The sequence below is a fragment of the Bombina bombina genome, chromosome 6 (genome assembly GCF_027579735.1).
Source record: "Bombina bombina isolate aBomBom1 chromosome 6, aBomBom1.pri, whole genome shotgun sequence".
NCBI classification, from domain to species: Eukaryota; Metazoa; Chordata; class Amphibia; order Anura; family Bombinatoridae; genus Bombina; species Bombina bombina.
Genome location: NC_069504.1, coordinates 361767769 through 361790756, shown reverse-complemented (window position 1 = coordinate 361790756; position 22988 = coordinate 361767769). Strand labels below are relative to the sequence as shown.

Sequence of the window (22988 nt, the reverse complement as noted above, 5' to 3'; positions counted from 1 at the left end):
AGTCATTCTCTTTGCCGTTGTACAGGCAACATCTCCACGGAGATGGCTTAGAGTTTTTTAGTGTTTAACTGTAGTTTTTCATTATTCAATCAAGAGTTTGTTATTTTCAAATAGTGCTGGTACGTACTATTTACTCAGAAACAGAAAAGAGATGAAGAATTCTGTTTGTATGAGGAAAATGATTTTAGCAACCGTAACTAAAATCCATGGCTGTTCCACACAGGACTGTTGAGAGCAATTAACTTCAGTTGGGGGAACAGTTTGCAGTCTCTTGCTGCTTGAGGTATGACACATTCTAACAAGACGATGTAATGCTGGAAGCTGTCATTTTCCCTATGGGATCCGGTAAGCCATGTTTATTACGATTGTAAATAAGGGCTTCACAAGGGCTTATTTAAACTGTAGACTTTTTCTGGGCTAAATCGATTGATTATTAACACATATTTAGCCTTGAGGAATCATTTTATCTGGGTATTTTGATATAATAATATCGGCAGGCACTGTTTTAGACACCTTATTCTTTAGGGGCTTTCCCCAAGCATAGGCAGAGTCTCATTTTCGCGCCGGTGTTGCGCACTTGTTTTTGAGAGGCATGGCATGCAGTCGCATGTGAGAGGAGCTCTGATACTTATAAAAGACTTCTGAAGGCGTCATTTGGTATCGTATTCCCCTTTGGGTTTGGTTGGGTCTCAGCAAAGCAGATACCAGGGACTGTAAAGGGGTTTAAAGCTTTAAACGGCTCCGGTTCCGTTATTTTAAGGGTTAAAGCTTCCAAAATTGGTGTGCAATATTTTCAAGGCTTTAAGACGCTGTGGTGAAAATTTGGTGAATTTTGAACAATTCCTTCATGTTTTTTCGCAATTGCAGTAATAAAGTGTGTTCAGTTTAAAATTTAAAGTGACAGTAACGGTTTTATTTTAAAACGTTTTTTGTACTTTCTGATCAAGTTTATGCCTGTTTAACATGTCTGAACTACCAGATAGACTGTGTTCTGAATGTGGGGAAGCCAGAATTCCTATTCATTTAAATAAATGTGATTTATGTGATAATGACAATGATGCCCAAGATGATTCCTCAAGTGAGGGGAGTAAGCATGGTACTGCATCATTCCCTCCTTCGTCTACACGAGTCTTGCCCACTCAGGAGGCCCCTAGTACATCTAGCGCGCCAATACTCCTTACTATGCAACAATTAACGGCTGTAATGGATAATTCTGTCAAAAACATTTTAGCCAAAATGAACCCTTGTCAGCGTAAGCGTGGCTGCTCTGTTTTAGTTACTGAAGAGCATGACGACGCTGATATTAATATCTCTGAAGGGCCCCTAACCCATTCTGAGGGGGCCAGGGAGGTTTTGTCTGAGGGAGAAATTACTGATTTGGGGAACATTTCTCAGCAGGCTGAATCTGATGTGATTACATTTAAATTTAAATTGGAACATCTCCGCATTTTGCTTAAGGAGGTATTATCCACTCTGGATGATTGTGAAAATTTAGTCATCCCAGAGAAACTATGTAAAATGGACAAGTTCCTAGAGGTGCCGGGGCTCCCAGAAGCTTTTCCTATACCCAAGCGGGTGGCGGACATTGTTAATAAAGAATGGGAAAGGCCCGGTATTCCTTTCGTCCCTCCCCCCATATTTAAAAAATTGTTTCCTATGGTCGACCCCAGAAAGGACTTATGGCAGTCAGTCCCCAAGGTCGAGGGAGCGGTTTCTACTTTAAACAAACGCACCACTATTCCAATAGAGGATAGTTGTGCTTTCAAAGATCCTATGGATAAAAAATTAGAAGGTTTGCTTAAAAAGATGTTTGTTCAGCAGGGTTACCTTCTACAACCCATTTCATGCATTGTCCCTGTCACTACTGCCGCATATTTCTGGTTTGATGAACTGCTTAAGGTGCTCGATAGTGACTCTCCTCCTTATGAGGAGATTATGGACAGAATCAATGCTCTCAAATTGGCTAATTCTTTCACTCTAGACGCCTCTTTGCAATTGGCTAAGTTAGCGGCTAAGAACTCTGGGTTTGCTATTGTGGCGCGCAGAGCGCTTTGGTTGAAATCTTGGTCGGCTGATGCGTCTTCCAAGAACAAGCTACTAAACATTCCTTTCAAGGGGAAAACGTTGTTTGGTCCTGACTTGAAAGAGATTATCTCTGATATCACTGGGGGTAAGGGCCACGCCCTTCCTCAGGATCGGCCTTTCAAGGCAAAAAATAGACCTAATTTTCGTCCCTTTCGTAAAAACGGACCAGCCCAAGGTGCTACGTCCTCTAAGCAAGAGGGTAATACTTCTCAGGCCAAGCCAGCTTGGAGACCAATGCAAGGCTGGAACAAGGGAAAGCAGGCCAAGAAACCTGCCACTGCTACCAAGACAGCATGAAGTATTGGCCCCCGATCCGGGACCGGATCTGGTGGGGGGCAGACTCTCTCTCTTCGCTCAGGCTTGGGCAAGAGATGTTCTGGATCCTTGGGCGCTAGAAATAGTCTCCCAGGGTTATCTTCTGGAATTCAAGGGACTTCCCCCAAGGGGGAGGTTCCACAGGTCGCAGTTGTCTTCAGACCACATAAAAAGACAGGCGTTCTTACATTGTGTAGAAGACCTGTTAAAAATGGGAGTGATTCATCCTGTTCCATTAAGAGAACAAGGGATGGGGTTCTACTCCAATCTGTTCATAGTTCCCAAAAAAGAGGGAACGTTCAGACCAATCCTAGATCTCAAGATCTTAAACAAATTTCTCAAGGTCCCATCGTTCAAGATGGAAACCATTCGAACTATCCTTCCTTCCATCCAGGAAGGTCAATTCATGACCACGGTGGATTTAAAGGATGCGTATCTACATATTCCTATCCACAAGGAACATCATCGGTTCCTAAGGTTTGCATTCCTGGACAAACATTACCAGTTCGTGGCGCTTCCTTTCGGATTAGCCACTGCTCCAAGGATTTTCACAAAGGTACTAGGGTCCCTTCTAGCGGTGCTAAGACCAAGGGGCATTGCAGTAGTACCTTACCTGGACGACATTCTGATTCAAGCGTCGTCCCTTCCTCAAGCAAAGGCTCACACGGACATTGTCCTGGCCTTTCTCAGATCTCACGGCTGGAAAGTGAACGTGGAAAAGAGTTCTCTATCCCCGTCAACAAGGGTTCCCTTCTTGGGAACAATTATAGACTCCTTAGAAATGAGGATCTTTCTAACAGAGGCCAGAAAAACAAAACTTCTGGACTCTTGTCGGATACTTCATTCCGTTCCTCTTCCTTCCATAGCTCAGTGCATGGAAGTGATCGGTTTGATGGTGGCGGCGATGGACATAGTTCCTTTTGCGCGCATTCATCTAAGACCATTACAACTGTGCATGCTCAGTCAGTGGAATGGGGACTATACAGACTTGTCTCCGAAGATACAAGTAAATCAGAGGACCAGAGACTCACTCCGTTGGTGGCTGTCCCTGGACAATCTGTCTCAAGGGATGATGTTCCACAGACCAGAGTGGGTCATTGTCACGACCGATGCCAGTCTGATAGGCTGGGGCGCGGTCTGGGTATCCCTGAAAGCTCAGGGTCTTTGGTCTCGGGAAGAATCTCTTCTACCGATAAATATTCTGGAACTGAGAGCGATATTCAATGCTCTCCAGGCCTGGCCCCAGCTTGCGAGGACCAGGTTCATACGGTTTCAATCAGACAACATGACGACTGTTGCGTACATCAACCATCAGGGGGGAACAAGAAGTTCCCTAGCGATGGAAGAAGTAACCAAAATTATTCTTTGGGCGGAGTCTCACTCCTGCCACCTGTCTGCTATCCACATCCCAGGAGTGGAAAATTGGGAAGCGGATTTTCTGAGTCGGCAGACATTGCATCCGGGGGAGTGGGAACTCCATCCGGAAATCTTTGCCCAAGTCACTCACCTGTGGGGCATTCCAGACATGGATCTGATGGCCTCTCGTCAGAACTTCAAAGTTCCTTGCTACGGGGCCAGATCCAGGGATCCCAAGGCGGCTCTAGTGGATGCACTAGTAGCACCTTGGACCTTCAAACTAGCTTATGTGTTCCCGCCATTTCCTCTCATCCCCAGGCTGATAGCCAGGATCAAGCAGGAGAGGGCGTCGGTGATCTTGATAGCTCCTGCGTGGCCACGCAGGACTTGGTATGCAGATCTGGTGAATATGTCATCGGCTCCACCTTGGAAGCTACCTTTGAGACGAGACCTTCTTGTTCAGGGTCCGTTCGAACATCCGAATCTGGTTTCACTCCAGCTGACTGCTTGGAGATTGAACGCTTGATTTTATCGAAGCGAGGATTCTCAGATTCTGTTATCGATACTCTTGTTCAGGCCAGAAAGCCTGTGACTAGAAAGATTTACCACAAAATTTGGAAAAAATATATCTGTTGGTGTGAATCTAAAGGATTCCCTTGGGACAAGGTTAAGATTCCTAGGATTCTATCCTTCCTTCAAGAAGGATTGGACAAAGGATTATCTGCTAGTTCCCTGAAGGGACAGATTTCTGCCTTGTCGGTATTACTTCACAAAAAGCTGGCAGCTGTGCCAGATGTTCAAGCCTTTGTTCAGGCTCTGGTTAGAATCAAGCCTGTTTACAAACCTTTGACTCCTCCTTGGAGTCTCAATTTAGTTCTTTCAGTTCTTCAGGGGGTTCCGTTTGAACCCTTACATTCCGTTGATATTAAGTTATTATCTTGGAAAGTTTTGTTTTTAGTTGCGATTTCTTCTGCTAGAAGAGTCTCAGAATTATCTGCTCTGCAGTGTTCTCCTCCTTATCTGGTGTTCCATGCAGATAAGGTGGTTTTACGTACTAAACCTGGTTTTCTTCCAAAAGTTGTTTCTAACAAAAACATTAACCAGGAGATTATCGTACCTTCTCTGTGTCCAAAGCCAGTTTCAAAGAAGGAACGTTTGTTGCACAATTTGGATGTTGTTCGCGCTCTAAAATTCTATTTAGATGCTACAAAGGATTTTAGACAAACATCTTCCTTGTTTGTTGTTTATTCAGGTAAAAGGAGAGGTCAAAAAGCAACTTCTACCTCTCTCTCTTTTTGGATTAAAAACATCATCAGATTGGCTTACGAGACTGCCGGACGGCAGCCTCCCGAAAGAATCACAGCTCATTCCACTAGGGCTGTGGCTTCCACATGGGCCTTCAAGAACGAGGCTTCTGTTGATCAGATATGTAGGGCAGCGACTTGGTCTTCACTGCACACTTTTACCAAATTTTACAAGTTTGATACTTTTGCTTCTTCTGAGGCTATTTTTGGGAGAAAGGTTTTGCAAGCCGTGGTGCCTTCCATTTAGGTGACCTGATTTGCTCCCTCCCTTCATCCGTGTCCTAAAGCTTTGGTATTGGTTCCCACAAGTAAGGATGACGCCGTGGACCGGACACACCTATGTTGGAGAAAACAGAATTTATGTTTACCTGATAAATTTCTTTCTCCAACGGTGTGTCCGGTCCACGGCCCGCCCTGGTTTTTTTAATCAGGTCTGATATTTTATTTTCTTTAACTACAGTCACCACGGTACCATATGGTTTCTCCTATGCAAATATTCCTCCTTAACGTCGGTCGAATGACTGGGGTAGGCGGAGCCTAGGAGGGATCATGTGACCAGCTTTGCTGGGCTCTTTGCCATTTCCTGTTGGGGAAGAGAATATCCCACAAGTAAGGATGACGCCGTGGACCGGACACACCGTTGGAGAAAGAAATTTATCAGGTAAACATAAATTCTGTTTTCTAACCTTGTCAATGACTATATTTCTCCAACATAGGTGTGTCCGGTCCACGGCGTCATCCTTACTTGTGGGATATTCTCTTCCCCAACAGGAAATGGCAAAGAGCCCAGCAAAGCTGGTCACATGATCCCTCCTAGGCTCCGCCTACCCCAGTCATTCTCTTTGCCGTTGTACAGGCAACATCTCCACGGAGATGGCTTAGAGTTTTTTAGTGTTTAACTGTAGTTTTTCATTATTCAATCAAGAGTTTGTTATTTTCAAATAGTGCTGGTACGTACTATTTACTCAGAAACAGAAAAGAGATGAAGAATTCTGTTTGTATGAGGAAAATGATTTTAGCAACCGTAACTAAAATCCATGGCTGTTCCACACAGGACTGTTGAGAGCAATTAACTTCAGTTGGGGGAACAGTGTGCAGTCTCTTACTGCTTGAGGTATGACACATTCTAACAAGACGATGTAATGCTGGAAGCTGTCATTTTCCCTATGGGATCCGGTAAGCCATGTTTATTACGATTGTAAATAAGGGCTTCACAAGGGCTTATTTAAACTGTAGACTTTTTATGGGCTAAATCGATTGATTATTAACACATATTTAGCCTTGAGGAATCATTTTATATGGGTATTTTGATATAATAATATCGGCAGGCACTGTTTTAGACACCTTATTCTTTAGGGGCTTTCCCAAAGCATAGGCAGAGTCTCATTTTCGCGCCGGTGTTGCGCACTTGTTTTTGAGAGGCATGGCATGCAGTCGCATGTGAGAGGAGCTCTGATACTTATAAAAGACTTCTGAAGGCGTCATTTGGTATCGTATTCCCCTTTGGGTTTGGTTGGGTCTCAGCAAAGCAGATACCAGGGACTGTAAAGGGGTTTAAAGCTTAAAACGGCTCCGGTTCCGTTATTTTAAGGGTTAAAGCTTCCAAAATTGGTGTGCAATATTTTCAAAGCTTTAAGACGCTGTGGTGAAAATTTGGTGAATTTTGAACAATTCCTTCATGTTTTTTCGCAATTGCAGTAATAAAGTGTGTTCAGTTTAAAATTTAAAGTGACAGTAACGGTTTTATTTTAAAACGTTTTTTGTACTTTCTGTTCAAGTTTATGCCTGTTTAACATGTCTGAACTACCAGATAGACTGTGTTCTGAATGTGGGGAAGCCAGAATTCCTATTCATTTAAATAAATGTGATTTATGTGATAATGACAATGATGCCCAAGATGATTCCTCAAGTGAGGGGAGTAAGCATGGTACTGCATCATTCCCTCCTTCGTCTACACGAGTCTTGCCCACTCAGGAGGCCCCTAGTACATCTAGCGCGCCAATACTCCTTACTATGCAACAATTAACGGCTGTAATGGATAATTCTGTCAAAAACATTTTAGCCAAAATGAACCCTTGTCAGCGTAAGCGTGGCTGCTCTGTTTTAGTTACTGAAGAGCATGACGACGCTGATATTAATATCTCTGAAGGGCCCCTAACCCAATCTGAGGGGGCCAGGGAGGTTTTGTCTGAGGGAGAAATTACTGATTTAGGGAACATTTCTCAGCAGGCTGAATCTGATGTGATTACATTTAAATTTAAATTGGAACATCTCCGCATTTTGCTTAAGGAGGTATTATCCACTCTGGATGATTGTGAAAATTTAGTCATCCCAGAGAAACTATGTAAAATGGACAAGTTCCTAGAGGTGCCGGGGCTCCCAGAAGCTTTTCCTATACCCAAGCGGGTGGCGGACATTGTTAATAAAGAATGGGAAAGGCCCGGTATTCCTTTCGTCCCTCCCCCCATATTTAAAAAATTGTTTCCTATGGTCGACCCCAGAAAGGACTTATGGCAGTCAGTCCCCAAGGTCGAGGGAGCGGTTTCTACTTTAAACAAACGCACCACTATTCCCATAGAGGATAGTTGTGCTTTCAAAGATCCTATGGATAAAAAATTAGAAGGTTTGCTTAAAAAGATGTTTGTTCAGCAGGGTTACCTTCTACAACCCATTTCATGCATTGTCCCTGTCACTACTGCCGCATATTTCTGGTTTGATGAACTGCTTAAGGTGCTCGATAGTGACTCTCCTCCTTATGAGGAGATTATGGACAGAATCAATGCTCTCAAATTGGCTAATTCTTTCACTCTAGACGCCTCTTTGCAATTGGCTAAGTTAGCGGCTAAGAACTCTGGGTTTGCTATTGTGGCGCGCAGAGCGCTTTGGTTGAAATCTTGGTCGGCTCATGCGTCTTCCAAGAACAAGCTACTAAACATTCCTTTCAAGGGGAAAACGTTGTTTGGTCCTGACTTGAAAGAGATTATCTCTGATATCACTGGGGGTAAGGGCCACGCCCTTCCTCAGGATCGGCCTTTCAAGGCAAAAAATAGACCTAATTTTCGTCCCTTTCGTAAAAACGGACCAGCCCAAGGTGCTACGTCCTCTAAGCAAGAGGGTAATACTTCTCAGGCCAAGCCAGCTTGGAGACCAATGCAAGGCTGGAACAAGGGAAAGCAGGCCAAGAAACCTGCCACTGCTACCAAGACAGCATGAAATATTGGCCCCCGATCCGGGACCGGATCTGGTGGGGGGCAGACTCTCTCTCTTCGCTCAGGCTTGGGCAAGAGATGTTCTGGATCCTTGGGCGCTAGAAATAGTCTCCCAGGGTTATCTTCTGGAATTCAAGGGACTTCCCCCAAGGGGGAGGTTCCACAGGTCGCAGTTGTCTTCAGACCACATAAAAAGACAGGCGTTCTTACATTGTGTAGAAGACCTGTTAAAAATGGGAGTGATTCATCCTGTTCCATTAAGAGAACAGGGGATGGGGTTCTACTCCAATCTGTTCATAGTTCCCAAAAAAGAGGGAACGTTCAGACCAATCCTAGATCTCAAGATCTTAAACAAATTTCTCAAGGTCCCATCGTTCAAGATGGAAACCATTCGAACTATCCTTCCTTCCATCCAGGAAGGTCAATTCATGACCACGGTGGATTTAAAGGATGCGTATCTACATATTCCTATCCACAAGGAACATCATCGGTTCCTAAGGTTTGCATTCCTGGACAAACATTACCAGTTCGTGGCGCTTCCTTTCGGATTAGCCACTGCTCCAAGGATTTTCACAAAGGTACTAGGGTCCCTTCTAGCGGTGCTAAGACCAAGGGGCATTGCAGTAGTACCTTACCTGGACGACATTCTGATTCAAGCGTCGTCCCTTCCTCAAGCAAAGGCTCACACGGACATTGTCCTGGCCTTTCTCAGATCTCACGGCTGGAAAGTGAACGTGGAAAAGAGTTCTCTATCCCCGTCAACAAGGGTTCCCTTCTTGGGAACAATTATAGACTCCTTAGAAATGAGGATCTTTCTAACAGAGGCCAGAAAAACAAAGCTTCTGGACTCTTGTCGGATACTTCATTCCGTTCCTCTTCCTTCCATAGCTCAGTGCATGGAAGTGATCGGGTTGATGGTGGCGGCGATGGACATAGTTCCTTTTGCGCGCATTCATCTAAGACCATTACAACTGTGCATGCTCAGTCAGTGGAATGGGGACTATACAGACTTGTCTCCGAAGATACAAGTAAATCAGAAGACCAGAGACTCACTCCGTTGGTGGCTGTCCCTGGACAATCTGTCTCAAGGGATGATGTTCCACAGACCAGAGTGGGTCATTGTCACGACCGACGCCAGTCTGATAGGCTGGGGCGCGGTCTGGGGATCCCTGAAAGCTCAGGGTCTTTGGTCTCGGGAAGAATCTCTTCTACCGATAAATATTCTGGAACTGAGAGCGATATTCAATGCTCTCCAGGCCTGGCCCCAGCTTGCGAGGACCAGGTTCATACGGTTTCAATCAGACAACATGACGACTGTTGCGTACATCAACCATCAGGGGGGAACAAGGAGTTCCCTAGCGATGGAAGAAGTAACCAAAATAATTCTTTGGGCGGAGTCTCACTCCTGCCACCTGTCTGCTATCCACATCCCAGGAGTGGAAAATTGGGAAGCGGATTTTCTGAGTCGGCAGACATTGCATCCGGGGGAGTGGGAACTCCATCCGGAAATCTTTGCCCAAGTCACTCACCTGTGGGGCATTCCAGACATGGATCTGATGGCCTCTCGTCAGAACTTCAAAGTTCCTTGCTACGGGGCCAGATCCAGGGATCCCAAGGCGGCTCTAGTGGATGCTCTAGTAGCACCTTGGACCTTCAAACTAGCTTATGTGTTCCCGCCATTTCCTCTCATCCCCAGGCTGATAGCCAGGATCAAGCAGGAGAGGGCGTCGGTGATCTTGATAGCTCCTGCGTGGCCACGCAGGACTTGGTATGCAGATCTGGTGAATATGTCATCGGCTCCACCTTGGAAGCTACCTTTGAGACGAGACCTTCTTGTTCAGGGTCCGTTCGAACATCCGAATCTGGTTTCACTCCAACTGACTGCTTGGAGATTGAACGCTTGATTTTATCGAAGCGAGGATTCTCAGATTCTGTTATCGATACTCTTGTTCAGGCCAGAAAGCCTGTGACTAGAAAGATTTACCACAAAATTTGGAAAAAATATATCTGTTGGTGTGAATCTAAAGGATTCCCTTGGGACAAGGTTAAGATTCCTAGGATTCTATCCTTCCTTCAAGAAGGATTGGAAAAAGGATTATCTGCAAGTTCCCTGAAGGGACAGATTTCTGCCTTGTCGGTATTACTTCACAAAAAGCTGGCAGCTGTGCCAGATGTTCAAGCCTTTGTTCAGGCTCTGGTTAGAATCAAGCCTGTTTACAAACCTTTGACTCCTCCTTGGAGTCTCAATTTAGTTCTTTCAGTTCTTCAGGGGGTTCCGTTTGAACCCTTACATTCCGTTGATATTAAGTTATTATCTTGGAAAGTTTTGTTTTTAGTTGCGATTTCTTCTGCTAGAAGAGTCTCAGAATTATCTGCTCTGCAGTGTTCTCCTCCTTATCTGGTGTTCCATGCAGATAAGGTGGTTTTACGTACTAAACCTGGTTTTCTTCCAAAAGTTGTTTCTAACAAAAACATTAACCAGGAGATTATCGTACCTTCTCTGTGTCCAAAACCAGTTTCAAAGAAGGAACGTTTGTTGCACAATTTGGATGTTGTTCGCGCTCTAAAATTCTATTTAGATGCTACAAAGGATTTTAGACAAACATCTTCCTTGTTTGTTGTTTATTCAGGTAAAAGGAGAGGTCAAAAAGCAACTTCTACCTCTCTCTCTTTTTGGATTAAAAGCATCATCAGATTGGCTTACGAGACTGCCGGACGGCAGCCTCCCGAAAGAATCACAGCTCATTCCACTAGGGCTGTGGCTTCCACATGGGCCTTCAAGAACGAGACTTCTGTTGATCAGATATGTAGGGCAGCGACTTGGTCTTCACTGCACACTTTTACCAAATTTTACAAGTTTGATACTTTTGCTTCTTCTGAGGCTATTTTTGGGAGAAAGGTTTTGCAAGCCGTGGTGCCTTCCATTTAGGTGACCTGATTTGCTCCCTCCCTTCATCCGTGTCCTAAAGCTTTGGTATTGGTTCCCACAAGTAAGGATGACGCCGTGGACCGGACACACCTATGTTGGAGAAAACAGAATTTATGTTTACCTGATAAATTTCTTTCTCCAACGGTGTGTCCGGTCCACGGCCCGCCCTGGTTTTTTTAATCAGGTCTGATATTTTATTTTCTTTAACTACAGTCACCACGGTACCATATGGTTTCTCCTATGCAAATATTCCTCCTTAACGTCGGTCGAATGACTGGGGTAGGCGGAGCCTAGGAGGGATCATGTGACCAGCTTTGCTGGGCTCTTTGCCATTTCCTGTTGGGGAAGAGAATATCCCACAAGTAAGGATGACGCCGTGGACCGGACACACCGTTGGAGAAAGAAATTTATCAGGTAAACATAAATTCTGTTTTCCTTTTCAAACTTATTTCATGTATGTTTTTTTATGGAAATAAGGAATTGTGTAGGTGACCTCAAACGTTTGTTATTAAACTTCCTTTAGGTTGCATGTATATAAGCTGCTGATTGGTCAAGTTTTGTATATCACAATTACTTTAGGCCATATTCCTTATTGCTAATCATGGATCTTTTATTGCTGTTCACAGCCATACGCTCATCTAATTCCACGGAGACTGAATGCCCAGAGGTATCGTTTGCAGCAACCACTGCCTCCTCCCCCGCTGCCACCTTCCTACTACCCCAGCTTTTTGCCCTACTTTCTGTGAGTATTTTCTGTCTTTGCTGTTCAGCATTTTTTTTTGTTTGCCCTTTTTTAACATATTACTTAATTTCCCTGTTATACTTACTACAGGTCAATAGTGCAGCATCATAGCTGGATTGCTATAGGACAAGCCTGAACATTTTATCATTGCTCTATTACTTGCATATAACGATGTGTTTAACCCCTACAAACCAGTGAAACACAGTTAGACAGCTCCAGAGCAGTAGTGCACTACTAGGAGTTAGAAGAGCCACCAATTATCAACTAGCTCCCAATACCACTACAGAGCATAATTAGGTATGATTTTCAACAAAGGCTACCAAGAGAACAAAGTACATTTGGAGATTCTTTTAAAATTGCATGCTCTATATGAATCAAAGAAAGTTTTTAATTTTTACTTTCATGTCTGTGTAACCCCTTTGCTAAGAAAACTTGCCCAAAGTACTGGAGAATTTTCAGCATTTTTGCTATCATTCAATTTCTACAGAAAAATAGCCTTTGTGGGGTTTTTCTCTTACTTGGTGTATTCAGTCCACGGATTCATCCTTACTTGTGGGATATTCTCAATCCCTACAGGAAGTGGCAAAGAGAGCACACAGCAAAGCTGTCCATATAGCTCCCCTCAGGCTCCGCCCCCCCAGTCATTCTCTTTGCCGCTCTAACAAGTAGCATCTCCACGGGGGTGGTAAAGAGTATGTGGTGTTAGATTTGTAGTTTTATTTCTTCAATCAAGAGTTTGTTATTTTAAAATAGTGCCGGTTTGTACTATTTACTCTGAGGCAGAACAGTGATGAAGATTTCTGCTGAGAGGAATATGATTTTAGCACCAGTAACTAAAATCCATTGCTGTTCCCACGCAGGACTGTTGAATACCAGAGAACTTCAGTTGGGGGGAAGAGTTTGCAGGCTTAACTGCTTAAGGTATGCTCAGTCATTTTTTTCTAACAAGACCTGGTAATGCTAGAAGACTGATAGAAATCCCCATGTGGAAAGGTTTTCTGAGACTCAGTATAGAAGGATGGCTTAGTTTACAGGGCTTAAATCACTGGTGAACACTGTTATGGGTAAAATCAATTATTTTTTAATATAATCTGATGTTTGCACAAGTGTTTATCATGTTTGGAACACTTTTTAGGGGTTTTATACGCCTGGCATAATTTTAAACACCTATTTTGGCTTAGGAAGGCCTCACAACTCCGGAGTGAGGAGGGAGAGGGCCTAATTTTCGCGCCTCAGTTGCGCAGTTCTTTTACAAGATAGCTTCATGTAGCTTCACATGTAGAGTCCAGAGACTGCAGGAGGACTACAGGGAGGCTTATTTTTGTTCCACAACTAATCCCCAAGGAAGGTAGTGTGTTAAACTGGTGGCCAGCTTCAATTTGCTCCGGTTTGGGCAATAAGGGGTTAATTGGCTTGAAACTTGGTGTGCAATCTTTTCAAAGCATTAGGATCATATGGTGTAAATTTCATAAAGATTGGATGTTTTTTGGAGATTTGGTAAAAAAGTGTATGCTTTTTATTATTTAAAGGTACAGTAACGTTTTTTCAAAAAGTGTATTTCTCCAACATAGGTGTGTCCGGTCCACGGCGTCATCCTTACTTGTGGGATATTCTCCTCCCCAACAGGAAATGGCAAAGAGCCCAGCAAAGCTTGTCACATGATCCCTCCTAGGCTCCGCCTTCCCCAGTCATTCTCTTTGCCGTTGTACAGGCAACATCTCCACGGAGATGGCTTAGAGTTTTTTAGTGTTTAACTGTAGTTTTTATTATTCAATCAAGAGTTTGTTATTTTAAAATAGTGCTGGTATGTACTATTTACTCTGAAACAGAAAAGAGATGAAGATTTCTGTTTGTAAGAGGAAAATGATTTTAGCAACCGTTACTAAAATCGATGGCTGTTTCCACACAGGACTGTTGAGAGGAATTAACTTCAGTTGGGGGAAACAGTGAGCAGACTTTTGCTGCTTGAGGTATGACACATTTCTAACAAGACTTGGTAATGCTGGAAGCTGTCATTTTCCCTATGGGATCCGGTAAGCCATTTTTATTACATAAAGAAAAAAAAGGGCTTCACAAGGGCTTTTAAGACTGTAGACATTTTCTGGGCTAAAACGATTTATATATAAGCATATTTTATACCCCATAGCCTTGAGGAATTATTTTAATCTTGGGAACTATGTAAAATAACCGGCAGGCACTGTATTGGACACCTTATTCTCTAGGGGCTTTCCCTAATCATAGGCAGAGTCTCATTTTCGCGCCTCTATTGCGCACTTGTTTTTGGGAAGCATGACATGCAGATGCATGTGTGAGGAGCTCTGATACATAGAAAAGACTTTCTGAAGGCGTCATTTGGTATCGTATTCCCCTTTGGGCTTGGTTGGGTCTCAGCAAAGCAGATACCAGGGACTGTAAAGGGGTTAAATATAAAAACGGCTCCGGTTCCGTTATTTTAAGGGTTAAATTTGGTGTGCAATACTCTTAAGGCTTTAAGACACTGTGGTGAAATTTTGGTGAATTTTGAACAATTCCTTCATACTTTTTCACATTTGCAGTAATTAAGTGTGTTCAGTTTAAAATTTAAAGTGACAGTAACGGTTTTATTTTAAAACGTTTTTTGTACTTTGTTATCAAGTTTATGCCTGTTTAACATGTCTGAACTACCAGATAGACTGTGTTCTGTATGTGGGGAAGCCAAGGTTCCTTCTCATTTAAATAGATGTGATTTATGTGACACAAAATTTAGAGAAAATGATGCCCAAGATGATTCCTCAAGTGAGGGGAGTAAGCATGGTACTGCATCATCCCCTCCTTCGTCTACACCAGTCTTGCCCACACAGGAGGCCCCTAGTACATCTAGTGCGCCAATACTCCTTACTATGCAACAATTAACGGCTGTAATGGATAATTCTATCAAAAACATTTTAGCCAAAATGCCCACTTATCAGCGAAAGCGCGACTGCTCTGTTTTAGAAAATACTGAAGAGCATGAGGACGCTGATGATATTGGTTCTGAAGTGCCCCTACACCAGTCTGAGGGGGCCAGGGAGGTTTTGTCTGAGGGAGAAATTTCAGATTCAGGGAAAATTTCTCAACAAGCTGAACCTGATGTGATTACATTTAAATTTAAATTGGAACATCTCCGCGCTCTGCTTAAGGAGGTGTTATCTACTCTGGATGATTGTGAGAATTTGGTCATTCCAGAGAAATTATGTAAAATGGACAAGTTCCTAGAGGTCCCGGGGCCCCCCGAAGCTTTTCCTATACCCAAGCGGGTGGCGGACATTGTAAATAAAGAATGGGAAAGGCCCGGTATACCTTTCGTCCCTCCCCCCATATTTAAAAAATTGTTTCCTATGGTCGACCCCAGAAAGGACTTATGGCAGACAGTCCCCAAGGTCGAGGGGGCGGTTTCTACTCTAAACAAACGCACCACTATACCCATAGAAGATAGTTGTGCTTTCAAAGATCCTATGGATAAAAAATTAGAAGGTTTGCTTAAAAAGATGTTTGTTCAGCAAGGTTACCTTCTACAACCAATTTCATGCATTGTTCCTGTCACTACAGCAGCGTGTTTCTGGTTCGATGAACTAGAAAAGGCGCTCAATAATAATTCTTCTTCTTATGAGGAGATTATAGACAGAATTCATGCTCTCAAATTGGCTAATTCTTTCACCCTAGACGCCACTTTGCAATTGGCTAGGTTAGCGGCAAAAAATTCTGGTTTTGCTATTGTGGCGCGCAGAGCGCTTTGGCTAAAATCTTGGTCAGCGGATGCGTCTTCCAAGAACAAATTGCTTAACATTCCTTTCAAGGGGAAAACGCTGTTTGGCCCTGACTTGAAAGAGATTATCTCTGATATCACTGGGGGCAAGGGCCACGCCCTTCCTCAGGATAGGTCTTTCAAAGCCAAAAATAAACCTAATTTTTGTCCCTTTCGCAGAAACGGACCAGCCCCAAGTGCTACGTCCTCTAAGCAAGAGGGTAATACTTTTCAAGCCAAGCCAGCCTGGAGGCCAATGCAAGGCTGGAACAAAGGAAAGCAGGCCAAGAAACCTGCCACTGCTACCAAGACAGCATGAGATGTTGGCCCCCGATCCGGGACCGGATCTGGTGGGGGGCAGACTCTCTCTCTTCGCTCAGGCTTGGGCAAGAGATGTTCTGGATCCTTGGGCACTAGAAATAGTCTCCCAAGGTTATCTTCTGGAATTCAAGGGGCTTCCCCCAAGGGGGAGGTTCCACAGGTCTCAATTGTCTTCAGACCACATAAAAGAACAGGCATTCTTACATTGTGTAGAAGACCTGTTAAAAATGGGAGTGATTCATCCTGTTCCATTAGGAGAACAAGGGATGGGGTTCTACTCCAATCTGTTCGTAGTTCCCAAAAAAGAGGGAACATTCAGACCAATCTTAGATCTCAAGATCCTAAACAAGTTTCTCAAGGTTCCATCGTTCAAAATGGAAACCATTCGAACAATTCTTCCTTCCATCCAGGAAGGTCAATTCATGACCACGGTGGATTTAAAGGATGCGTATCTACATATTCCTATCCACAAGGAACATCATCGGTTCCTAAGGTTCGCATTCCGGGACAAGCATTACCAGTTTGTGGCACTTCCGTTCGGATTAGCCACTGCTCCAAGAATTTTCACAAAGGTACTAGGGTCCCTTCTAGCGGTGCTAAGACCAAGGGGCATTGCAGTAGTACCTTACTTGGACGACATTCTGATTCAAGCGTCGTCCCTTCCACAAGCAAAGGCTCATACGGACATTGTCCTGGCCTTTCTCAGATCTCACGGGTGGAAAGTGAACGTAGAAAAAAGTTCGCTATCTCCGTCAACAAGGGTTCCCTTCTTGGGAACAATAATAGACTCCTTAGAAATGAGGATTTTTCTGACAGAGGCCAGAAAATCAAAACTTCTAAACTCTTGTCAAATACTTCATTCTGTTCCTCTTCCTTCCATAGAGATTCACTCCGTTGGTGGCTGTCCCTGGACAACCTGTCACAGGGGATGAGCTTCCGCAGACCAGAGTGGGTCATTGTCACGACCGACGCCAGTCTGGTGGGCTGGGGCGCGGTCTGGGGACCCCTGAAAGCTCAGGGTCTTTGGTCTCGGGAAGAATCTCTTCTCCCGATAAATATTCTGGAACTGAGAGCGATATTCAATGCTCTCAAGGCTTGGCCTCAGCTAGCAAAGGCCAAGTTCATACGGTTTCAATCAGACAACGTGACGACTGTTGCGTTCATCAACCATCAGGGGGGAACAAGGAGTTCCCTGGCGATGGAAGAAGTGACCAAAATCATTCAATGGGCGGAGAATCACTCCTGCCACTTGTCTGCAATCCACATCCCAGGAGTGGAAAATTGGGAAGCGGATTTTCTGAGTCGTCAGACATTTCATCCGGGGGAGTGGGAACTCCATCCGGAAATCTTTGCCCAAATTACTCAATTGTGGGGCATTCCAGACATGGATCTGATGGCCTCTCGTCAGAACTTCAAGGTTCCTTGCTACGGGTCCAGATCCAGGGATCCCAAGGCGACTCTAGTAGATGCACTAGTAGCACCTTGGACCTTCAAACTAGCTTATGTATTCCCGCCGTTTCCTCTCATCCCCAGGCTGGTAGCCAGGATCAATCAGGAGAGGGCATCGGTGATCTTGATAGCTCCTGCGTGGCCACGCAGGACTTGGTATGCAGACCTGGTGAATATGTCATCGGCTCCACCATGGAAGCTACCTTTGAGACGAGACCTTCTTGTTCAAGGTCCGTTCGAACATCCGAATCTGGTCTCACTCCAACTGACTGCTTGGAGATTGAACGCTTGATCTTATCAAAGCGAGGGTTCTCAGATTCTGTCATTGATACTCTTGTTCAGGCCAGAAAGCCTGTAACTAGAAAAATCTACCACAAAATATGGAAAAAATATATCTGTTGGTGTGAATCTAAAGGATTCCCTTGGGACAAGGTAAAAATTCCTAAGATTCTATCCTTTCTTCAAGAAGGTTTGGAGAAAGGATTATCTGCAAGTTCTTTGAAGGGACAGATTTCTGCCATGTCTGTGTTACTTCACAAAAAGCTGGCAGCTGTGCCAGATGTTCAAGCCTTTGTTCAGGCTCTGGTTAGAATCAAGCCTGTTTACAAACCTTTGACTCCTCCTTGGAGTCTCAATTTAGTTCTTTCAGTTCTTCAGGGGGTTCCGTTTGAACCCTTACATTCCGTTGATATTAAGTTATTATCTTGGAAAGTTTTGTTTCTGGTTGCAATTTCTTCTGCTAGAAGAGTTTCAGAATTATCTGCTCTGCAGTGTTCTCCTCCTTATCTGGTGTTCCATGCAGATAAGGTGGTTTTACGTACTAAACCTGGTTTTCTTCCGAAAGTTGTTTCTAACAAAAACATTAACCAGGAGATAGTCGTGCCTTCTTTGTGTCCGAATCCAGTTTCAAAGAAGGAACGTTTGTTGCACAATTTGGATGTAGTTCGTGCTCTAAAATTCTATTTAGATGCTACAAAGGATTTTAGACAAACATCTTCTTTGTTTGTTGTTTATTCTGGTAAAAGGAGAGGTCAAAAAGCAACTTCTACCTCTCTCTCTTTTTGGATTAAAAGCATCATCAGATTGGCTTACGAGACTGCCGGACGGCAGCCTCCTGAAAGAATCACAGCTCATTCCACTAGGGCTGTGGCTTCCACATGGGCCTTCAAGAACGAGGCTTCTGTTGATCAGATATGTAAGGCAGCGACTTGGTCTTCACTGCACACTTTTACTAAATTTTACAAATTTGATACTTTTGCTTCTTCTGAGGCTATTTTTGGGAGAAAGGTTTTGCAAGCCGTGGTGCCTTCCATCTAGGTGACCTGATTTGCTCCCTCCCTTCATCCGTGTCCTAAAGCTTTGGTATTGGTTCCCACAAGTAAGGATGACGCCGTGGACCGGACACACCTATGTTGGAGAAAACAGAATTTATGTTTACCTGATAAATTACTTTCTCCAACGGTGTGTCCGGTCCACGGCCCGCCCTGGTTTTTTAATCAGGTCTGATAATTTATTTTCTTTAACTACAGTCACCACGGTATCATATGATTTCTCCTATGCAAATATTCCTCCTTTACGTCGGTCGAATGACTGGGGAAGGCGGAGCCTAGGAGGGATCATGTGACCAGCTTTGCTGGGCTCTTTGCCATTTCCTGTTGGGGAGGAGAATATCCCACAAGTAAGGATGACGCCGTGGACCGGACACACCGTTGGAGAAAGTAATTTATCAGGTAAACATAAATTCTGTTTTTTCTGTATTTGAGTGCTATTTAAGTCTGTCTAACATGTCTGAGCCTGCTGATAGACCTTGTTTTAATGACCATGCATTGACACTTAAAAATGTAGCCGAAGATGATTCTTTGACGGAAGGTAATGAGGATAGTCCTCCTTTCTCTACCCATGTGTCGACACCAGTTACGCCCGTGCAAGCGTTGCCTAGTACCTCTAGCTCATTGGCCCCTATTACTTTACAACAATTAGCATTCCCTTGCAGCATTTTTATCCAAACTGCCTATTTTTCCAAAAAAGCGCGATAGCTCAGTTTTAAATACAGAGGATGAGCAATCTGAAGCTTTGGATAATTTATCTGTAGTACCCTCACAAAACTCAGAAGTAGCAGTGAGGGACGGTCTGTCTGAGGGAGGAATTTCTGACACAGGAAAAGTTTCTCAGCAGGCAGAGTCTGATTCCTTAGCGTTTAAATTTAAGCTGGAACACCTCTGCGTCCTGCTCAAGGAGGTTTTAGCTACGCTGGATGATTGTGACCCCATGGTGGTCCCTGAAAAATTGTGTAAAATGGACAGGTTTTTAGAGGTCCCTGTATACACTGAGGCATTTCCGATCCCAAAGAGGGTGGCGGATATTGTGACTAAGGAGTGGGAGAGACCAGGTGTACCCTTTGTTCCCCCACCTATCTTTAAGAAACTGTTCCCCATAAATGACCCCAGGCGGGACGCGTGGCAGACAGTCCCCAAGGTAGAGGGGCTGTTTCAACACTTGCTAAGCGTACATCTATACCAATAGAGGACAGTTGTGCTTTCAAAGATCCTATGGATAAAAAATTGGAAGGTTTGCTGAAGAAAAATTTTGTTCAGCAAGGTTTTCTTTTTCAACCAATTGCCTGCATTATTCCGGTAACTACTGCAGCGGCTTTTTGGTTCGAGGCCCTGGAGGAGTCGCTCCAGAGGGAGACTTCATATGATGAGGTCATGGATAGAATTCATGCTCTAAAGCTGGCTAATTCTTTTATCACTGATGCCGCTCTCCAATTAGCTAAGCTAGCAGCGAAAAAATCAGGTTTTGCCATCATGGCGCGAAGAGCGCTTTGGCTCAAATCGTGGTCGGCTGATGTGTCGTCCCAAACGAAACTGTTAAATATTCCCTTCAAGGGGAAAGCCCTATTTGGCCCAGAGCCGAAAGAAATTATTTCAGATATCACTGGGGGCAAGGGCCATGCCCTGCCACAAGATAGGCCGTTTAAGGCCAAAAACGAGGCTAATTTTTGCTCCTTTCGCAACTTCAGGAGCGGACCTGCCACAACCTCTGCTGCCGCAAAGCAAGATAAAGCTTCCCAGCCCAAAGCAATTTGGAAACCCCTGCATGGCTGGAATAAGGGCAAACAGGCCAAGAAGCCTGCTCCTGCTACCAGGACAGCATGAAGGGGTAGCCCCCGATCCGGGATCGGATCGAGTAGGGGGCAGACTTTCTCTCTTCGCTCAGGCTTGGGCAAGAGATGTTCCAGATCCCTGGGCATTAGAAATAGTTGCTCAGGGGTACCTTCTAGAATTCAAGGATTCTCCCCCAAGGGGAAGGTTCCACATTTCTTATTCGTCTTCAGACCAAATAAAGAAACAGGAGTTCTTACGCTGTGTAGAAGATCTGCTAAAGATGGGAGTGATACACCCAGTTCCAATTGAAGAACAAGGTCTGGGCTTTTACTCAAACCTGTTTGTAGTTCCCAAAAAGGAGGGAATTTTCAGGCCAATCCTGGATTTAAAAATTCTAAACAAATTCCTCAAAGATGGAAACCATTCGGAAAATCTTGCCGATGACCCAGGAGGGTCAATATATGACTACCGTGGATATAAAGGATGCGTATCTACATATTCCTATCCACAAAGATCACCATCAGTTCCTAAGGTTCGCCTTCCTGGGCAAACAGCTAGGGTCCCTTCTAGCGGTACTAAGACCGCGGGGCATTGCAGTGGCACCTTACCTAGACGACATATTAATACAGGCGTCGTCCTTTCACAGAGCCAAGGCTCATACGGACATCGTTCTGGCCTTTCTAAGGTCTCACGGGTGGAAGGTGAACGTAGAAAAGAGTTCTCTGTCCCCGCTCACTAGGGTTCCTTTCCTGGGAACACTAATAGACTCGGTAGAAATGAAAATCTTTCTGACAGAGGTCAGGAAGTCAAGACTGCTGAATACTTGCCGAGTTCTTCATTCCATTCCTCGGCCTTCCGTGGCTCAGTGCATGGAAGTAATTGGTTTAATGGTTGCGGCAATGGACGTAGTCCCTTTTGCCCGAATTCATCTCAGACCACTGCAGCTGTGCATGCTCAAACAGTGGAATGGAGATTACGCAGATTTGTCTCCTCAAGTACAAATGGACCAGAAAACCAGAGACTCTCTTTGGTGGTTGTCTCAAGATCACCTGTCTCAGGGAATGAGTTTCCGCAGACCGGAGTGGATCATTGTCACGACCGAGGCTCAGGGACTATGGTCTCGGGAAGAATCTCTTCTTCCGATAAACATTTTGGAGTTGAGAGCGATATTCAATACGCTCCAGGTGTGGCCTCAACTAGCGGAGGCCAAATTCATCAGATTTCAGTCGGACAACATCACGACTGTAGCGTACATCAATCATCAGGGAGGAACAAAAAGTTCCCTAGCGATGAAGGAAGTATCCAAGATCATCAAATGGGCGGAGGATCATTCCTGCCATCTTTCTGCAATTCACATCCCAGGGGTAGACAACTGGAAGGCGGATTTTCTAAGTTGTCAGACTTTCCATCCGGGGGAGTGGGAACTCCACCCGGAGGTTTTTGCTCAGCTAACTCAGCTATGGGGCATTCCAGAATTGGATCTGATGGCGTCCCGTCAGAACACCAAACTTCCCCTTTACGGATCCAGATCCGGGGATCCCAAGGCAGCATTGATGGATGCATTAATAGCGCCTTGGTCGTTCAGTCTAGCTTATGTCTTTCCACCGTTTCCTCTTCTCCTTCGGCTAGTAGCCAGAATCAAACAGGAGAAGGCTTCGGTAATTCTGATAGCGTCTGCGTGGCCACGCAGGACTTGGTATGCAGACCTAGTGGACATGTCATCGGTCCCACCATGGAAACTGCCATCGAGGCAGGATCTTCTAATTCAAGCATCCAAATTTAGTTTCTCTGAATCAGTTATAGACATTCTGATACAGGCCAGAAAGCCTGTCACCAGGAAAATTTACCATAAGATATGGCGGAAATATCTTTGTTGGTGTGAATCCAAGGGTTACTCGTGGAGTAAGATTAGGATTCCAAGGATATGGTCTTTTCTCCAAGAAGGATTGGAGAAGGGTCTGTCAACTAGTTCCTTAAAGGGACAGATATCTGCTCTGTCTATTCTGTTACATAAGCATCTGGCTGCTGTACCAGACGTTCGGGTGTTTGCACAGGCCCTAGTCAGAATCAAGCCTGTTTACAAGCCTGTGGCTCCTCTATGGAGTCTAAATTTAGTTCTTTCAGTTCTTCAAGGGGTTCCGTTTGAACCTTTGCATTCCATAGATATTAAGTTTTTATCTTGGAAAGTTTTGTTTTTAGTAGCCATTTCTTCTGCTCGAAGAGTTTCTGAATTGTCTGCTTTGCAGTGTAATTCACCCTATCTGGTGTTCCATGCAGATAAGGTTGTTTTGCGCACCTAACCTGTTTTCCTTCCAAAAGTGGTTTCTAATAAGAATATTAACCAGGAAATCATTGTTCCTTCTCTGTGTCCTAATCCAGTTTCTAAGAAGGACCGACTTTTACACAAT

General features: G+C 44.4%; 1 protein-coding gene across 6 annotated transcripts in view; it reads left to right on the top strand.

The window, feature by feature from the left end:
- RNF44 (ring finger protein 44) overlaps positions 1-22988 on the top strand; it is a 928909-nt gene that overhangs the window by 683061 nt on the left and 222860 nt on the right. For all 6 annotated transcript variants that reach the window (XM_053717041.1, XM_053717044.1, XM_053717039.1 and 3 more), the window contains one exon: positions 11825-11940. In XM_053717041.1, the coding sequence (XP_053573016.1) occupies positions 11825-11940 (116 nt within the window). The remainder of the gene's footprint in view (positions 1-11824; positions 11941-22988) is intronic.